General features: G+C 38.5%; 1 protein-coding gene across 3 annotated transcripts in view; it reads left to right on the forward strand.

Annotated features, from left to right (window-relative positions):
- The window catches only part of LOC105927712 (RNA-binding motif, single-stranded-interacting protein 3), a 173597-nt gene that overhangs the window by 60023 nt on the left and 92703 nt on the right, over nucleotides 1-20871 (forward strand). For all 3 annotated transcript variants that reach the window (XM_036130553.1, XM_036130544.1, XM_036130537.1), the window contains exon 3: nucleotides 8397-8455. In XM_036130553.1, coding sequence (XP_035986446.1) covers nucleotides 8397-8455 — 59 coding nt within the window. The remainder of the gene's footprint in view (nucleotides 1-8396; nucleotides 8456-20871) is intronic.

Below are 20871 nucleotides of genomic sequence, written 5' to 3' on the forward strand. Positions count from 1 at the left end.
AGGCAGAAATGTAAAAAGGACAGGCAGAAATAAATAGCATCACAGAAATATATAGGGTAAAAAAATACAAAGGAAGAATAAAACAGACAAAAATATTATAACATGCACAAAAATAAATACTTAAAAAATATAAGTAATTAATAAATAAAGTTGAAGATTATAACGCACAATAAATAAATAAGGTAATTATTACAAAGGCGAATAAAAGAATAAGCTAATTAAAAGAGATATATACATTTATGTCTCACTGTATAATTTAATTTCTACCTACATTTATTAATTTGGTGGCAATTAATTGTATGCTTATTTATTTATTGAGCATTTATTTATTTCTGTATTTATTTTTAGATATGGAAGACTTGGTCCTCCATACTTTTGCACCTCAGTATTGTCAACGTGAAAGTTGAAGCCTCCCACAATAATTAAACAGTTGTAATCAACACATACCACAGATAGGTCATTAAAGTATTTTTTAAAAAGTTTGATTTGAACTCAGGAAGCCTGTAAACATTCAAGAACAGAATTCATACCGGGCTTTTTATCTGGAGAACCAAATATTCAAAAGAGTCAAATTTTCCCAGAAACACCTTTTTACACTTTAGTGAATCAATAAACAAAGTTGCCACACGTTTGCTTTGCTGTCTGCTCTCACAAAGAAAATTGTAGTTTGGAGGCATCGACTCTATCAGAATAGGTGCCTCATTAAATTAATGTTACCATGTTTCTGCTAAAAACATAACATGAAGAGTATGACCATTAATGAAGTCATTGTCAATTTGTGGCTTTAAATTAAGAGTTTACAAATAGAGGTAATCTTAAGTTAAAGTTTGTAGAAACTCTAAAATAATTGATTTAGCCAGCTGCAGTTCATTGCACTACTTTGACATTTTCTATCTTTGTTGCTTTGGTCTTTTGCTAACCAATTTCTTGGGGGTACCAAAAAGGTCAATGTAACTGTTGATGTTTTTGTACTGACAGCGTGCCAATTAATACCCACCAGCAGCGGTAGTTTTATGATACGGGCATTAGGGCTCCTTTTAAGGGCAGGACCTGTGCGTCACCAATAGCATTCAAATTAATAGCATTCCAAACGTGCCTTCTACTGCTTGGTTGCATGTTCAATTAATGTGGCGAAGCACCCCCTAATGTGTCACTGTGTGTAATCAATGTAAGAAAATGTTTGCACACTCAGGCTGGCTAATGACACTAAAGGTGTTTGATTCACAGGTTCCAAACATGCACATAATTAAAGCACTAGTTCATCAATAAAATAAAAAAAAAGGAATTTAGACTTCATTTGATTATCTCGCTCTTATTGTTTAGTTCAATGGTATTTGTCAGGCCCAAGGTCAGTATTTATGCAGGATCCTCTATTACCCACCTGGGAGACATTTGGTACCTGAGTTGACAACTGATAATGCAGAGGAGGGCTGTGGAACTTCAGTTCTTAAGGGCTGTGATCCAGCAGGTTTTAGACGTGTCCCTGCTTCAACACAGCCTAAAATAAATGGCCTAATTATGTCCTCAGCATGTCACCAAGTTCTGCAAAGGCCCGGTAATTAACCATGCATTTGATGCAGGTGTGTTGAATGAGGGAAAGATTTCAAGAGCACAGGACGGCAGCCCTTGAGGACTTTCTTTGGATAACACTTCTGTAAAGCCTCTTTTTAATACTCAGTTTGTCATTTACTGTATGAAAACATGGACGTGTGACTCCAATAAAGTCTAACAGCAGGGAGTCAGTTCCAGTGTAATATATATATTTTTTGTTGTTTAAATAATGTTCAATTCAATCCCAGGATAAATGAGGTTTGAGGATTACTTACAACTATCTCCATAACTCAAGCTTTACTACAAAGAAAAATAAACTGCTATGTAATTAATGTTCCTGGAAGTTTCCCCAAGTTCCTTTTTGAATAAGTAAGCATTCGAAAGACCGCCTTACCTGCTCTTCCACTCTTCACGCGGGATTGTGTGAATAAAATCTCCCAAATCCACACTGGTCTTATTTCTTTCTACTGAGGCCTTCCTCTTCTTCTCATAAACTTGTACACGGTTCACTATTATTTATTTTATTATCCTAATTAAGGTTATTTACTTTATAATGGCCATAAAGTGATCTACTCGTGTATTGCCAGCCCCTCTACACATCACCGTACCAGCAATGCTTCCAGCTTATGAGTCAAACTTAAAGACCACTTTTCGGAGATAAACTCAATGTCCCAGTGAAATGAAGCTGTCTTCGAAATTTCTGAGCAAATTGCCTTTTCATCCTGGAATCAATCCAAGGTTTCAATGCTTAAAAGCGCCTGAAGATGTTAAACCACATACGGGAATGAATTCAAAGACTTGTGAATAGCTGCACTCTCTCTCTCTCCGTCTTCCCTCCGTGTTTGTCTGCTTGAGTGTAACTAGCGGAGAGGCAGAAAAATGAGAGAAACGAAAGAGACAAGACAGCTGTATCGGATCCTCAATTAGGAGCTACCACACACAGAGACCAAGCTGTGTGGATGCTGATGCATGCGCGCTAACACCCAGCTAAATGCGCAGGGTGCACACTATCCACAAATACACAGGATTTGCACATATATTTGATGTACACAAAGACATCTGGAGGAGAAGGAAGAACCGATGGCTGTGTTTGTGCCTGCTTTGCGTGTGTCTGCGTGTGAATGGGAGTGCTGTTTCAGAGGACATCAAACGGTGAGAATCCATTGGCTGCTGACGTTGTTCCACCAGGGAATGAAAACATGGATCTGAAGCTGTGAGGACCCTCTGAGAACTGTCATTAACGCTTCACTCAAACGCGCACGCAGAGCCACGGTGTGCACAGATTTTTCGTCAAAGCCTGCCACAAATGAGCACGCTATGTTTTGTACTGACATACCTCCTTAAAGCGCAGCAGTCGAGAAAATACTGCCATTTTAGCAGTCTGGGGGTTGCATCTAACTGGAATGCATTCAGTTCTGTATGGATTCGTTCTAAAAGTTTTCAGAATTTGAGGTCTTGGTGGACTATCATGCTAAAGTGTATCCGTCAGCCTTGGCTCGAAGCAACACAGCCCTGACCGATCTCATGACAAGGCATCCTTTTTTGGCTCTGGCATGTTTGATGAAGCCAAAGAAGACTTTTAAGCTAAAGAATTTCAAGCTAGCTAAATAAGTGCCTTTGAGTGAAGATAAGAGGATACACTGGACTGGCCAAAATCTGTCGAGACAATCTTTGGACTTCGCTTTTCTTTATATTTCACTGCAGGTCGTCATTTAATGATTTTTCTTGGGGGAACGTTTAAAGTAACGGAATGAGGACACGCTGACCCCAACCATCTGTCTCCAGTTGTCTGTTATTGCTATGTTTTATGTATTCCAGCAGGTTTTATGAGTAGCTCACCTAAGTGACTTCAGGTGAAATGCAGGTTGATGTTATTTCAAGTCACTCCAGGCGATTGCCAGAATAGGCGGGAAAAGTTCCAGTTGGGTCGAGAACAGGACATTCTGCACTCTTCTCTGAACTTATTTCATGCACTCTTCAGCCACATTACCTCACCACTGGATCTATTGTCAATACTTTATTCAATTTGCCTTCCAAACAGAAGACTTTTGTAGCTGTCTGGATCTAAAAGGGTATTTATCACTGAATAAAGTCCAGAATGACACACCATGTTGGATGGTTTGCCGTCGTCGTAATTTTCCTAAGGCTGTGGTGTCATCCCCTTCTATTGTGCTGTTTTTATCCCTTATTCTTCTAAAGCATAAAGACTGTAGTTTGTCACATGCAGTATTTTTTTATCAGTCCACTGTAAATGTGTTTTAATGTATCTTTTTTTGTCACAGTTTTTATTCTCACTTGCAAGAACAGTTGGATTTTTTTTATCAGTTTGAGCAAACTGCTAAAGTACTGAGATATCATGGGACGGTTAAAATTTAAACTCCTCAGGCATACAGTGCCATGAAAAAGTACTTACTTTTTCAGTGTCTTTGCTGTCACAGCAATTTTTAATTATATTTAATTTATTTATAAATAAAAATATTTATATTTTTATGCATAAATAAATCAATAATTGATTAAATAAAAATATAATTAATTTTAATTATATTTAATTAGCAATTAATAATTAGGAAATTACTTTTTCCTAATTTTGTCATAATAGAATCACAAGTTTCAGTGTATTTTTAAGGAAATTTTTCCCCATGGAGTAACTCAATTTATAGCATAATTAGAAAGATGAAAGGGAGAAAATACTTTTAAGTACTACTTTTGAACCAAAAATAATATTTAACTATTAAATTATTAGACCAAAGGAATTGTATTTGTATTCATCCTCTTTACTCTCATGCCCCAGTGGAAGACGTGTGGCCCAACTGCAAAACTACTAAGACCTGACAGTCCACCTAAATTTACTAGCCAGGCAAGGAAAGCTTTAATCAGGAAATATGGTAACTCTGGGGGAGCAGCAGAGATTCACCGCTCTGGTATAAAAATATTTGGATCTGACAACCTTTTGTCATGCACTCTATAAATGTGGTCTACATGTAAGACTGGCAAAAAGTAAGCCACTGTTCCAAGACAGTTGTAAAAAGTCTCTCTGAAAGGTTTGCCACAAGTCATGCAAGGGATGCAGCTTCATCTAGTCTGACTGAGGTCGATTTACTGTATGTTGGACAGAAGAATGATGAAAATGTTCAAACTATAGATGTGCTAAGCTGGTTGAGACACATTCCAAAAGACAGCAGCGGTGGTTTAATCAAAAAGTATGGACTCTGGGGACTAAATTCATAGATGCTTGCCACACTTTTCAGATTTGTATTTATATAGGGGGAGTGTTGGCCTAGTGGTTAGAGCAGCGCGCTTGCGCTCTGCGAAGGATGCAAGTACCCGGTTCGATCCCAACTGGCTGCACTCAGGGTCCATGAGCAAGACCCCAAACCCCCGACTGCTCCCCGGGCGCCCCAAAGTGGCAGCCCACTGCTCCCCAACGGGGATGGGTTAAATGCAGAGAAACGGGGTGGAGTGGTGGCTTAGTGGTTAGAGCACAGAGCTTCGGTCCCAAAGGTTCTGAGTTCAACTCCCACAAGCTGCCATGCTGGGTCCCTGAGCAAGACCCTTAACCCCCAATTGCTCCCCAGGTGCCGCACAGTGGCAGCCCACCGCTCCCCAAGGGGATGGGTTAAGATGCAGAAGTGAATTTCTCCATTGTGAGATCAATAAAGTTCAATTATTTATTATTTATATATAAAAAAATCTACTTTACAGCATTTTCATTATACTTCATAATTATCCCCTACTTTGTGTTTGTCATCGCATAAAACCTCTATAGAAATACACTAAAGATTGTTTGTGTAGCATGTCAAAATGTAAAATTATTCAAGTGGCATTAACACTTTTGCGAGGCACTGTGTATGGTTTCTATTGTTATTCCTACAAGCCTCTGTGGTAAGACGTGCTGTCTTGCTAATGGCACGGAGAGTTTCTGATTTGTGTTCACGTCTTGTGTGCGGTTGTTTGGGCTACTAATCCCCAAACTGCAGTTCATGTTTGCAACCAACAATACTTTTTTTCCCCCCTTTTAGCCAACAATTGTCAAATTTAACTAGAAATTTCAACCCATCAAAATCAGTGGGTCTGTAAACAGACCAAAATATTCCCTAATGCCAAAAACTGAGCATTGTTCCAGCGTCAGAAATTTGACTTGCAAAAGAGCAGAGATTTCTTTTTTGTCTGCCAATTTTGAGATTTTAAGCTGCTCATCTGTCATGTTGTGTCTGATTAAAGCTTTTTAGAGCTTTTATTCTTTCTTTATCTGGAAAGTCTCCTGTCCCAGTAGGGTTTGATGTGAGGCTGTCAGGCGAGCTAGTCTAAATTCTCCTCACTGACAGAAGCCGTGGGCTGACAGAGAATCTCTTGGTGGTGACAACTAAATGATCTCTTCTTTATTAAACACCTCTTGCTATCTTTCCATCTCTCCCTGACTACTGCACTTCCTCCTCGCCTTTAGTGTCTCATTTTATCATTTGACTGACTACTCTCTCTCTCCTTCCCTATTTCTCATTTATCACAGTCTCTCCCTCCCCTGTCTTGTTTTTCCTCAGCTGCTCCGCTTGGAGCCTCCTGCATTGTCTTTATTGAATCGTTTCTATCCCCACCACTTTTTTTTTTCTGATAAAATAGAAGCATATACTGCCCTCCCTCATCTGGAGCCATCAGACAGTCAGCAGCTTGTCAGTCTGTTAGGCTGTTTGACAGCCAACTAGCCAGTTATTGTGCAGTTTTGTGAACATATTAATTAAGAATGTCTCATCCACAAAGCAAGAAAGTGATCCCAGCTGATCTCAGCGATCCAAGTATTCTGTCCTACTATGTTTCCAACTCCCTCTTAATTTATTTGTTATCCTCTTTCTTCTTACCTGCTCAAGTTTTTGGCTCTTTTGGTTTCTCTTACCTTTCCGGGACAGCAGATAGGCTGGTCAGCTTCTTCAGGACCAAAGCAGAAAGAGCCCAAGAATTATTGGGATGGAGGGAAAATTAACTAGTGTTGGAGTGGTCAAATAAAGACAGGATGGTTGAACTGATATACAAAACTGGCTCAGAGAACTGACAGAAGTAAAGAGGTTGCTCATTCATCTTATGGACCTTCGGGGTGATCAGTTAGCAAATGTTCGATTATTCTGATATGAACCGGTGCTGTCAATGTTTTGAGGTCTATATGATTTCAATCTGAAAGAACAGATAGAAATATACAAGGTTAAAAAAGACACATGATGCTTGTTCTTGTTTTTTGACATTGGTTTGGCGGAAACAATTTCTGTTTTAGGTAAGCAAGCATTACTAAGTGGATTTCTATTTGCTAAACCTTTTACTTTCCTGCATTAAGCTGGAGGAAATTGTGAGCCACTAATGGAGGTTTTGGACTATAGTTAAGTGGTAATGTGAAAATACAAAACGCTATTTCATCAACATAGAAATTGTAAGAGATGTAGTAATCCATAACTCTGGCCAGTGGGATCCATCCATCTATTTTCAACCCTTGTGTATCTCCAGCTGTCAACAGGCGAGAGGCGGGGTATCGCAGGGCAACACAGAGACAAACAACCATTCTCGCACACCTAAGGAGAATTTAGAGAGACCAATTAACCTAACAGTCATGTTTTTTTGGACTGTGGGAGGAAGCCGGAGTACCTGGAGAGAAGCCACGCATGCACAGGGTGAACATGCAAACTCCATGCAGAAAGACCCAGATAGGGAGTAGGGTAGGACTTGAACCCAGGACCTTCTTGCTGCATGGCAACATCGCCACTGTGCAGCCCAAGGGGTGGTCAAACTTTTGTGGGATCATTTAGAAAATCAATAAAAATGGCCAGCCACCCCTTTGCAGTTCTCGAAACAGTCGGATTGTATGATCAAGAGTATCCAATGTAGGACTGAGAGTTGAGGACATATTTTGCTGCCGGAGGGACTTTCATGAGTTCATGAGAAAAGAACAACGGAAGCAACATCTCAAGACAACACCCAGGAAGCTAAACTTTGTACACAAATGTCCAAATGGGTCTTCCAAATGCACAATAACCATAAGTGGCTCTATGGACACCAACGTCAATGTTGGAGTGGCTATTGCAAAGCCCTAATGTGAGTTGTTTGGAAAATATGTGGGGAGAGTTAAGAAAACGTGCTCGCAAGCAAGACAACCTACAAATTTGACTCAGTTACACCAGTTCTATCAGGAGAAATCTACTGAGATTTCAATAGACTCAAGCAAAAAGGCAACGTAAGGATACCCAAAACATCTGACCAAAGCTAAATACTCACACATTTCCATGGTACTGGGATGTCCAGGGTGTACCCTGCCTCTTGACCACTGACCGCTTCAGATGGGCGATGGATGGATGAATGGATGGATGGATGGATGGATGGATGGATGGATGGATGGATGGATGGATGGATGGATGGATGGATGGATGGATGGATGGATGGATGGATGGGTTTTAATGGTGTTTATACTCTCACATTGATTAAACATATGAACGTGGAACCTTCAGAAACTGAACCCAACGACTGATCACATTTCAGGAGGTGCAAAGTTTTTTTTATCCTACTATCTTACTTGAATTCTTATGATTTTTCTGGATTGTCGTATAAGAGCCCTATGTTTGGGGGGTTGCCTTAAAATGCATCCAGAAGCACACTTCCATTTAACTCACATAAAGCAATTTATCAGAAGCTTACAAAGCTTGTTTATATTCAGATAAAAAAACCCAACACAAAACAAGCTATATTCATTGGGTATCTAATGTCAGCGCACTGATCAGGTTACATCAAACTGGCAAACAGGGTGTTGGAGAATCAAATGTAGTCTTAAATATTTGATCAAAATGTTTAACTTTTTGTCCTTTTTCTTATAGATATGGGAAGATTGTGTCAACAAAGGCCATCTTGGACAAAAACACTAATCAGTGCAAAGGTGAGTGAGCATCAGTTGACTGACTTCGGAGTGGTTATTATTTGTAGCCTTGAGCAGACCAAAAAAAAAAAAAAAATGAATGCTGATACTGGATTTGAGTCTGTGAAAAAATCAATAAAAAAGCAGGTTCTTTGGCAGCTTAAAGGCAGACTAATCAATGTGTTTTGCTGGGAAAGTATTTTTTTTTTCAATAATCCCTTCCGTTTGCACTTTCTGCATCCTTGATCAATCAAGGCCTGAAAGTTTTTACTAGAAAAAAAAATAGTCTCTGTGTTTGCATTCAAGTTCTATTTGAGGGAACGTTGGGATTTTAATCCATTTACACACCAGTGCTGACTGCCATAAAGTCCATGTCATCCACTAATCCAAACAATGCACCAAAGGAGCATATTACTTGATTAAAGCCAATGTGAGTGATTTCAGGTCCGCTGCCTTATGATGCTCAGAGTTAATCAGCCTTTGAAAAGAAGATGTGGGCATTGTTGTCGCAGGCCAAATCAAATGAAGAACATACAATAGCCGCAATATGTTTTCAATAGTCAGTGAGGTTCACACAAGTGTCTTTTGAGAACTGTCTGCCTGATTGTTAAAGTGGTCTGAACAAAGCACTAATCAGAGTGATTGTTGTCATCTGCTTTTGAAGAGGCACACATGAGCATGTTTTTCAGCATGATTACGGCTTATCTGCCAGGACTGCTCTCAGAGGTATATCAATGTGGTTAAGGACAACATCACAAATGCCCTGTAATCTGAGTGACGCTTTTCAGCAGCAGGATCTGAGGAAATCCCAGTGTAATTGGCTCTAATGGCATTTCTAAAAATCGAAATTCTGAGAGTTTGGGTGATTCCCATTTCCTAGGGTTATCCTTACCCCTCCCCCGTCCCTTCATAATTAATTTAGGTAGTTTATTTTAATTATATCCCACTGAACATTTTACACACTCCTTAAGGATGGTACGTTGCCAGTTCTCACGGCTTTGCAAACATACAGCTCCTTCTTCAGAAAATAAGCACATTGAAAAGTTATTTAATTTATGTAATTCAGCTTAAAAACTGAAACACATTTGATATAATTTCATTGCATACAAAGTGATCCATTTTGAATGTTTATTACTGTTAATAAGGATGATTGTAGGTGTATATACAGAAATGCTGGATTACTGAAAAGTATGTCAACGTACTGTAAAGTATATGCACATTATACTTGGTTGGTCATGTGAGTCGCTGCATCAGAGCAGAGAGATCAGCCTGTGGCGTGGCTGAGGTACGGAGGAAACCCAGGTTACTTTAATAACAGCCTTCTGCTTGTCTGGACTCTTGGGTCTGGTGTTTCTCATCTCCCCCTTGGTGATACCTATTTTGCTTCTCCATCAGCCAGGGATACCATGGTGATTAAAGCAGGTATTCACACCTTTAGCTGTATGATCAGGTGCCAGAACATGCTGGGAACTGAACTCAGCATCTCTATGACACTTGTCAACAAAGAGAAGCATAAAGCAGTCTGAAATCTCCTGGTGGACAGCTGAACTTATTTTGGATTCTGTTCCTCCTCACTCTTCCTCCAGACTTTAAACGGCTGTTTTCCAAATTAGTTACAACATGTACTTTTATCTGAAAAGAGCACTTAAGGACCCAAAGCAATAGTCCAGTTAATTTTCTCCTTAGCCTTTTAAAAAGAAAACTGTCTCATAAGCTATGTTTCCATCCAATGTTGCAAAGCAGAAGAAAAAAAAAAAGCGAATTTGCCATGTTTCCACCGAGAGGTTTGGAGCGAATTAACCGGCGTAATTTTATCAGAAGCTGATGTTATGCATGGCTGTAATTAACAGGAAGTAAAGGTTGTAACCTAGCATGGACCGCACAGCTGAGAAAAAAACGAGTCAGGGTTTCAGGAATTTGTTGCTTTCGGGCAAGCTGTAAATGTTCTGTCATGTCAACTAGTATTGCCGATGTCACCGATGTCAAAGTAACACAATTCTATGCGCGTTACCGGAATATCCATGAAGACGCCCAGAGTGGAAACAGCTGATCAGTCATGTGAGATAAATGTTCACTACGTCAGAACTTATTCAGCAAATATGTTTCCGTCTCCCGTTTTGTGCATTAACCCCTCTAGCAACTGTACAAACATTTCTGCAAAAGTGAGGAAGTTATTTCAAATTTTGTCGTTTCCATCAACCTTTTCTAATGCGATACTTCAAAATTTGCATAAAGACTGTTGATGAAAACACAGCATTTTCCTTCTTAATTTAAAGTGTTTGTGTGATTATGGTTTTGAGCTTACAATGGACATTGAGAAACCTTTCATGAGACCATTACAGTATAGCCAAAGACAGGGCTGAAAGACCCATAAACCCTTAGATGATTATTACTTTTAATACATATATTCTTAGTTCATTTTACTAAGTGAGGTCTTAAAATCTGCTTCACATATATATTTCATAATTTTGACTCCGCCATTCTTGCTTTCCAACTATGGCTTCCTTGGAAGTATTAATTTATGATCATATTGCATCAAATTCTGAAAAAAAAAGCTAACAACACCCAAACTAATTTTATTCTCAATTATATCTGTAGGATGAGGTTGTTTTTCTAATCACATCAGGGCAAGATAACATTTATCCCACTGCCAGCTTTGGAATCCAAGCTGTGTTATCAATTGTTAAAAAAGGACAAAACTAAAATCATAGTAAACGATTCACCAACTTCTTAAAACCGCATCAAGGCGAAACAATAATACTATCCGTCTGAGTTTATCACTCTTAAATGATTGGGAAGGGCTTATAATTGTCCTGTCTCTTGATCCAGCTCCAGCCAAACTTTAGCTTTCCGACAGAAGGTCTCAGATTTAACTTACGATTAGTTAGGTACACAGTGGAGTTCTTATTCAGCTTTGTGGCTGCAAGATCCTCAATCATGTGATTGTGAAACAAATCCAAATCAAAAACCTTTGCACCATTGTTCTTGACAGCTCGTTTAAATGCTTTCAGTGTTGTTTGGAAAATGCGGTGAAGCAAATCACGGCCCAAGTTCTCCGTTTTGTTCTCATCTGTCCAAAAGACGTTATTCCAAAACCTCTTGTGGTTTGTTCCAATGCAAGTTTGCAAACAAAATTCCTCTGCCAATTTCTTCTGAGAGAGACGAGGATTTTTACTGGCATCCTTTTAAAACAAGCCAACAACAAGTCTTCTTCCATTTATACTGTGGACAAATATGTTGTTTAATATGCTCTCTAAAAGCTATACCCCCTTTAACTTATTTGCTCCCTTACTGTTTTTCCACTTCACTGTAAAAGCCTCAGTAAGTAGTGAAACCAGCACCAAGTTTTGGTAATTTGTTTCAAAACATTTCATGGCGTGACCTCATGGGAAACTAGACATCAATTCCTGGGAAGACTGTCAACTGTCTTAAAGCGTTTCCTCTCATGAGTCAGCTTTATCTTTGTTTCTGTCACAACATAAAAAAGTATTCAGAAACGGTTCTGAGTGGACCCAAAAATCAAAGATTAAAGTCAATTATTCTCATTTCATTGAATAGAAAAACATAATGAATTGGATACAGTTCTTTAAAATCGTATATCAAAAGCCACATATCATGTTTTTTTTTTTTTTTCAAGCACTGTGGATTTGGAAAGGTTTATGTTGGAATAAGATACTTTTAGTAAAAAAAAAAGAAAAAGAAAACTTTTGAGGGTTTCTAACAAATGTTCAGGCAGAAAGTCCCATGAAACAACAACATTTTGATTTGCTGTCAATGGCAGTCAGCTGCAGGATAAATTAGAGCTATTCTTGTTGACATACAAGGCTCCATTGCAACTGGCATGCTTTGTCAATACCTTAGTGCCTATCTTTAGGCCAGAGATGGTGCTTTTGCACCTTTGCATTGTAAATACAGTAAGCCATAACCAAAGTATATGCTTTATTTCATTTGAAAAACCTCAGAATTCAAAGTAAAAAAAAGGTTTGTTTACATCGTATCTATACCCACCTTTTAGCAAGTTTGTGACAAACTACACCCTTCATCTTTGTTATATTGTCACAGCCTAACAGTTTGGCAGGTATGTTCTGCTAAAGCTCTTAGTGTTTCACTCAAATTAGCTGGTTTCTTTGGTGACAATGTCTTTTTTATAATCTACCTTTTACGACATAATATATAAGAAGCGTTCACAGTTTATTCATCACATTAAATTCATACACTTCAATTAAACCTGTCATCTTGATTCTGCATAGGGTGCCACTTGTACCATACAGCTATTGGGTTCATTTTTTTTTAAAATGTCATTCAAATTTAGACTGTTGCAGAAAAAGAGAGCATAGCAAAAGCTACATTTTTCAGAACGTCTGAGAGTATTTTCTGGTCAGTCAATAAGAAAAGTGTTTTTTTTTTATATAATGGCATTTTACCAAGAATTCCCTGTGTGGCTGTTTGTTTTCCAAAACATACACGTTCATTAAAGATCAATCTTAGTGGGCATGGTTGTTTGGGTCTGTTTTGGCCCTGCTATAAACAAGTGCCCTATATTCTTTATATTCATGATCTGTCACGGTCTGCACAGTTTTTCTTTTTTGTCCTACTATTTCAGTATCTTTAGATTAGGTTTTATTCCTTGTTTGATATATCAGTCATTTCGTAGCTATCCTAGTTATTTTCCTTACGTTAATGTTTTCCCTGGTCATTCTGTGTTTCTTGTATTTAATAGATCAGCCTTGTTATAGATCCCTGCTGCACAGTCTATAGTTTATTCCCTGTGTCTAGTTATCCTCAGTTACATTTATTCTCTTCCTTGTTCCCATGTTGCTCTCTCTCGCCCCCTGTTGCCACTCACTCTCTCTCCTCAGTTTTTCCATCCAGATCCTTCTCCACACCTGCCATCAATTAGTCAATCAATCCCTACATTTGTTCCGGCTCTCATCCTCCCAGTATTTAAGCTGCTCTCATTTTCCACTTGCCGCTGGTTTCTACTGTTTGTGTCATGTCACTTTGCATGATCGCCACTTTGTTTTTTGCTTTGGCTCATGCATCCTCCAGTGTTTTTGAGTTTTGGGTTTCTTTAAATCTACAAATGACTTCTTGCTGCCTCTCTGTGTTTGGGTCCAACAACAACAACCACCACAAATTATGACATGATCTCTTTAATGCCAGACATTGAAAGCAATCAAAAGGTAGAACAACAAGGACATGTGCAGTCCCATTCAATGAATTAGATTATCATTGAAAAAATTATGTACTTCCAATAATTCAATTCAGCAAGTGAAACACTAAATTAGAAAAAAAATAATACTATTTAAAACTGAGGCAAAACATGCTCTTGGTTTCTTCTTGTCCTGAAGCATAAGTAACATGGCTTTCTTTCTTGATTGTGCTATTAAACCTCTTGAACGAATCAGAATTTTACCAATATATGAAGTTGATTTTCGTTTGTTTGAGTAATTTTTGTTAAAGATGTCTTTATCTCAGGGCCAGAACTCATTTTGGCACTGTAACCTGACTGTATTCTAGGTGGGTGTTTAGAAATGACCACACATAAAACCTCTAAATCTCTAAAACCTCTGCATTTATTTTAATTATGCAATTTTTGCCCCACTTAGATAAATTATAATAACTGCACCAGAAGCAACATTGGAAAATGTCGCAGACGGTAACTCTCATAAGCGATTTCACTGCTCACGGTGTGGACTTCATACATCTCTTAGCGAGTTGTTAACTCACAATGAAGGAGTTTCATTATCAGTTGGCCATTAGAGTGCTGTACAACCGGATAAGTGTTGGTTTGATTGCGAAGGCATTCAGTGGGGACAAGATAATTGCTTAGCGTGACTAAGAGTGTACAAATTGGCTCAGAGAGTTCTCTTGGAAAGAGAGGGATGGATGGCCGGATGTAGAGAGTGGCGGCGGGAGGGTGTAAAAATAACCTGAGGCTGACAGAAAAGGAAGGAACCCTTTGAAACTGATGATTTAGCAGACAGACTCATCTTTTCAGGAAGGTTATTGAGAGAGGAAATAGAGGGTGTGCTTTGTTTTGTAGATCCTGAGAGGTAACGAAATTAAGCCATCTGGCTCAGATGGTCCATTCGCACGCTGATTCTGTCATTTGAGAACCTTTAATGATCCTAGTTACGTTTATCCATTCTATTGTTTATGAAAAAGTAGACTTGTCATTGAAGCATTATTGAGTGCGTACTTGTGCTGGCAAAAGAGTAAAAGTAAACAAACAATTAAAATTGTTTAAATAAGGCAAACAGACGTTTTCTCTACAATAACGTGAAGTTTCCCGCATTTCCTTATGCTTTGCAGCAAGTTTGCAATGACAGATTTCTGGTTAGCAGCGTGGGAGCTTTGATGGAGCGAGCGGGCACTGAGAACAGGATGGAGGAAGGGAGGGAGAGGAAACCACTTTAGATTGTAAAGGATTTCCATTTCCCAAAGACAAGCTGCCTCCCTCTCCATGTCTCCTGTCTTCATCTTGCTCTCTGCTTGCCCCCCCTCCGTCTCCTTCTCTACTTGGTTAGCCTGATCTAATGGCCCAGGCCGGGGACTCCGGACGCTCATGAGATTGCATGAGTGTTTCTGTGTGAGATCCATGTAATTTACATTTACCTGAGATGAGTGTTAGAGAGGCACATGTTAATATGTGGAATACATTTTACATTTTTTCTGTTTTTTTTATTTTTAACCACACTTGCATGATTCTGATCCTGAAAGAAATCGACAACCAGAGTAAATACATAATAATATAGTTTTCAAAATATGGTTTCAATGTCAACAGTAAAAGCTACTTAAACTAACCTGACATTATGGGTTCAAAATATTATCTCCAATGTTAAATCACAAACGTAACTGGGACTTAACACCTTTTTTGATTGTGATTCACCAATCACAGATTTCTTCCAGATGTGTAAATACAAGGAATCACTTCAATAGAACCTATCTGAAAAAACGAAGCTGGATGAATGACCTCAAAACATAACATATTGACATGTGGGCGGAGAAGGCTAAAATTATGTTTTGTTTTCATGGAATGTGTGTGTCCATTTAGATTTAGTGTAAAACTAAGACGGTATTTCTGAAAAAGAACATTATACCTACAGTGAAACCTGATGGTAGTAATATCATTGTCTGGAAGTCATTTTGGTGCTTTACGGTCTGGATAACATGCTTGGAAATATGTATTTTGCTATCTTCCAAGATATCCTAAAAAATTGTCATCTAGACTTAAAACTGATTGAAAACTTTAGCATGGCCTTAAAACTATGATTATTAATTCAATTAAATTTTATTTCTATAGCGCCAATTCACAACACGTCATCTCAAGGCACTTGACAAAGTCAAATTCAATCAAATCATACAGATTGGTCAAAAAGTTTCCTATCTAAGGAAAGCCAGCAGATTGTATTGGGTCTTGACAAGCAGCATTCACTCCTCATGAAAAAGCGTAGAGCCACAGTAGACAGTCGTCTGTGTTGTCCATGGCTTCACAGCAATCCTTCATACTGAGCATGCATGTAGTGATGGTGCCAAGGAGAAATCCCCTTTAACAGGAATGAAAACCGCTAGCAGAACCAGGCTCAATATGAACGGCCATCTGTCTTGACCGACTGGAGGTTAGAGAAGACAAAGCAGAGACACAAAAGCTCAGAAGCACACATTGATCCAAGAATCATTTCTATGTTGTATGGTAATGGCAGATGATCTGCCACCCTGGATGGTGTCAAAGCTAAACAGAATGCCAGACCAGAAAAAAAAGACATAACATAAAGTTAAACGTTGAAATAATAACGAATAATGCAAAATTGGAGAACAACAGGAGAACTCAGCAGAGTGAGGAATAGGTTTTGATGTCCTCTAGAAGCCTATAATAGGAAAAATACGATCTCGCTTTTTAATTTTAATCAGAACTGAAGGCTTTGAACTGCATTTTGTGGACGTCCTGATAGTAAAGAATTGCAGTTGTCCAGCCTTGAAGTAACAAATGCATGGACTAGTTTTTCAGCATCACTCATAGACAGAATATTTATTATTAATACTATCTTTATTGCCAATGACAGGTGAGGGGATTTGAGTATGTTTAATTTGCTCTAAAGTTTGCCTCAAGGAGTTAGAATGTAGGGCTTTATGAGGATGTTTTTGACTCAGCCGTGACGAGGAAGACGAGAAGCGCAAGACCATAGAGTTTTGAATGCAGTGAAATTATTTTTATTGGTTGGCTTTTGCACTGATTCGCCTCTCCCTCTGCTTTCTCCACTCCTGCCACAGCAGGAAAGCAGAGGGCCTGCATTGTCACAGTGATGTGACAATGCACGTCTGACGTGCAAGTCAAAACTTAATAGCTTTCAGTGTGTAAAATGACCGAAAGCCTTGCTAAATATGTGGATCTGATTTAGGCAATTAAACAGTGTTCCCATCTGCATATGGAAAGCTGGAGCATCCATTATCTTTTCTTTTTATTTCTATCAGTCCTGGTTCATGGTTTGTAAAACCTAAAAGAGTTCACAGCCCACCAACTAAGGTTTACATGACAAGTCAGTCTTTGAGAAATGCGTGTGTTCTGTGTACAAGGAAAATGAAGGGGCTCCATTTGATCATTAGTACTCCATTAAAATATCAGTCTTACAGAACTGTAGCGCAAAAGTTTATAATTAACTAACTGTAATAACTACAAGCATGCTCTCTTCCGCTCCTCAGCGTAATTGCATGAAAGAATCTCCCAAACACACTCTGGTCTTATTTCTTCCTTCTGAGGCCTTCTTCTTCTTCTCATAAAACTTGTAACATGATTTGTGCCTTGCGACTCTCAGCCATTTTCAAAATATACAGGAAGAGCAGCAGAGCTACAATGAACAGCTAACACCGAAGCTAGCTGGATATATACACACTAGAAGTGCGCATGCGCAGCCAGCAAGTGGAAACTAACAAGGAGTGTGCACATAAATTGGCGTTGCATAAGCGCGTCACGGTGATTGGCATATGGGACATCCAATAGATAAGGTGATCCCCCCCGGAACTCGAAGCCAACAAAAGATTGTGCTCTCTACCTTTTAAACTGCCAAAAACATCCGCCGAAGATTTTCACATTAGATATCTGGTACTTGCAGATATTCCCCACAATTGTAGTAAACACTTTACATTCACCTTTCAGCCACGACAAACGCATGCAGTCTGCAGGAAATCCCAGACTGTCTGAGCAACTTAATGGTACAGCAACGGGGTTTCCTCACTGAGCTATATTATACACTGGAGTGCCAATAGCCCGCTGTTAGAACGAGTCGCTTTGAAGCCACCAGCCGCCATATTGGTACTCCCTATTTTCCCCCAGTAACTAGGGTATATGTGCGCTACAGCATCGAATAACGAGGATTTTCTCATGTTCAGGGGGGGCTTAAAACTTTTAAAATGTCAAATGCCGTATACTTTTATGTTATGTTCTAAAACTATCAAGTACTGAGAAATCCATGTGCTGAAATATTTTGCATTTTATATATATATATATATATATATATATATAATTAACAATATACAAAAACATATATTTACATATATCTATACATATATATATACAGTTACACATACTTAAATTTTTTGGAAAAATCAGCACTCCAGTGTATTATATAGCTCAGTGGGTTTCCCTAACACTCCTCCCTGGAGAGACCAGCCTGTCAGTGGAGGTCTGCCGTTCCTGACAACTCAGAAAACAGATTCGTAATCGGCTCATAACCTTTGTCAACTGACTGCACAGATTAAGTGTGAAGATGTACATTCTAATCTAAAAACACCTTAAAACAGCTTTTTGTGAACAATTATGAGTACAAAATCGATAGATTTGTAATCTCATCTCCTTATTGCTGATTACTTCTCCAAGCCGTGTTTTCAATGTTTATTATGTTTTTATGTTTTCAAAATGTAAAGCACTTTGAACTTGCTTTGATGCTGAAATGTGCTACACAAATAAACTTGACTTAACTTGACTGTTTTGCCTTGCTGCACACAACACCGCCCATTAAACAAAGCCCCAGGCTTTTTGAAAAGTCCTGTCCTCAGACCAGGACCTATTTCCAGCGAAACTGAAGGTCCAGGAATCTGAAATTCCCCGTGTAAATTTCTATAGAAACACACGCTGGGCTTTTGAAAGCCCCAAGCTTTTGAAAAGGGTTTTCACATGTAATGGAAAAGGACCTATTGTCTCCCGGCTGGCCTGGGAGCCTCTTAGGCTTCCCCCCAGAGGAGCTGGAGGGGGTGTCTGGGGAGAAAGAAGTCTGTTCGTCCCTGATGAGTCTCCTTCCCCATGGTCCTGTCACTTATAAGCAGAAGACAATGAGTATAAGTAAAAGTGTGATGCCAGTTTCTGTCACCGAGGGTGGCATAACCAGTTAACAGGTTTAGAAGTAAATTACTTTTCCGTTTTGGATCGTGTTGGTTTGGATAGATTTGTTTTACCCTTTAAATAAATCCTTGCATCATTTTAACACCATTGTGTGCTTACTCAGGTTATAGCAAAAACAGAAGATATATGGAAGGATGCATATCCTTTTTATGGCATTGTTGAGTCCAGATTTACTAAACTTTCCAACATCAGAAAAGATGAGTATCTGCTCTCAGATTTCCATGAGTGTCCATCCAAATAAAAAGGTCTTAAACATGATGATAAATCTCCTGCAGCTCCCAGGTTTCTGTTCTGTTTCTGATACTTGACCCATGAACTCAATAAAGCAAGTTGCAAACACCTTTTCCTAAGAGAGTGATGAATGGACTTAAATACAACAGTTCTCTTCAAGGTATTTTTCCACCTCCAAACATGTCAGCAAGACGAATATTTAGGAATTCTTCATTCCCACGTAGAATTATAAATAGCATCAGGGTTTATGTGTAAATTTTTTTTTTGTGTGTCTGACCCGACACTCAACTGTGCGAGTGCTGTATAAAGCACTGCGAGCCTCAGATGTCTTTAGAATAACTTAAAATGTGCAGGGTGAAACTAGATTACATGCCAACATCTACAGCGACCCAATATTTTATTTAGAGAGCATGTACCAGACGCCTGAGACATGGATTCAATTTTCTGGAACTGTAATACAGAGAAGGCATTTGATATTGGTACATCACTGTAAACAGACCTGCTCCCAGAAGTGGTTCCTGGTTACATTGCAGATTAAATCTGCAGCCTCTCGTTTCATAGCTGTAAACTCCATGTGCCGTAATCACTGCTGTGTTCTCAGTCTACTGCTACCTTCAGCGCTGACTAATGATAAAGAATGGTTCAACCATTGTGGTTACCATATTAAAATACAAACACAACAGTTGTGAAGCTATTCATATCTTCCCTACTGACTTTAAATGCCAGAGAGATTCACATTTTACGATGAATGAAACTAAATAATCTACAAAATTAAATGAGACCAGACATACTCTGACTTATTAGACATTGCCTTTGCTCAGGCCAACTGAGATTCAAGGTCGATGAAACAACCTGTAATAATTGAATTTCAAGAATATTTTGTGGACTTTCATATATTGCATTTCAAAATGTTTATATCTGTTGTTGTTGTGTTGCTGCTTCTACTGTTAATACTCCCATTTCATTTTACATCTAATTGCCACAATTACTACCCCACTAACAATTCTTAATGATTTAACTGAGGTAATACAACAAAATACATTCTAACTTATTTGAAAGCAGTATACTGCATTTACTTCATATGTTGAGGTATTAGTGGTGAATACCGAGGAAAAAAATTGCAACATATCAAGACGCCATGTAAAATCAAAACTACGTTGACCGTATTTTCAAGATGTAAGTTATGGGACTATATAAGTATTTGACATTTTGTGTAACGATACTTGAATATGGAATTACAAATGTATTCAGTTTTTCCAAAAATGGCTCTAGGGCAATCTAACACAAATAATTGACATATAATTTTCAGATATAATTGACTTTTCTGAATCTAAAACTGCTGATATTAATTAGCAGAATTGTAGAGATATTTTTTTTATCAGAATCTATAATCCACAACAAAAAATACTTTCTGTGTAAATGTATGGTTCTTACTTGACATCACATTAAAATTAATTACTTATATAGGTAGCAGTAGAATTCCGGTACACATAGATTATATTTTAACTCTTTGGTTTTCCTGTACATGTAGTTATCTGTGCTCGTCCAGATCTTTATAGGACATAGTAAATTGCACGTGTGTTTTGTATGTTTATCTACCAGAGGAAGAGCTTGTGTATAGGGTTGTGTAACCCTGTTTTGGCTAAATTATGGGGTTCTCATTAGCCGGTGGATAAATATTTGCATGTGCGGGGCAGATCTTGCTGTGAAAGCAGCTTGCTGCCTTTGAACAATTAAAAAAGGAAAGAAAATCTGCTGCTTATCAGCAAAACAGAGCGTGGCTCCAAATTTGGTGAAAAAGTAGAAA

The sequence above is a fragment of the Fundulus heteroclitus genome, chromosome 3 (assembly GCF_011125445.2).
Source record: "Fundulus heteroclitus isolate FHET01 chromosome 3, MU-UCD_Fhet_4.1, whole genome shotgun sequence".
Lineage (NCBI taxonomy): Eukaryota > Metazoa > Chordata > Actinopteri > Cyprinodontiformes > Fundulidae > Fundulus > Fundulus heteroclitus.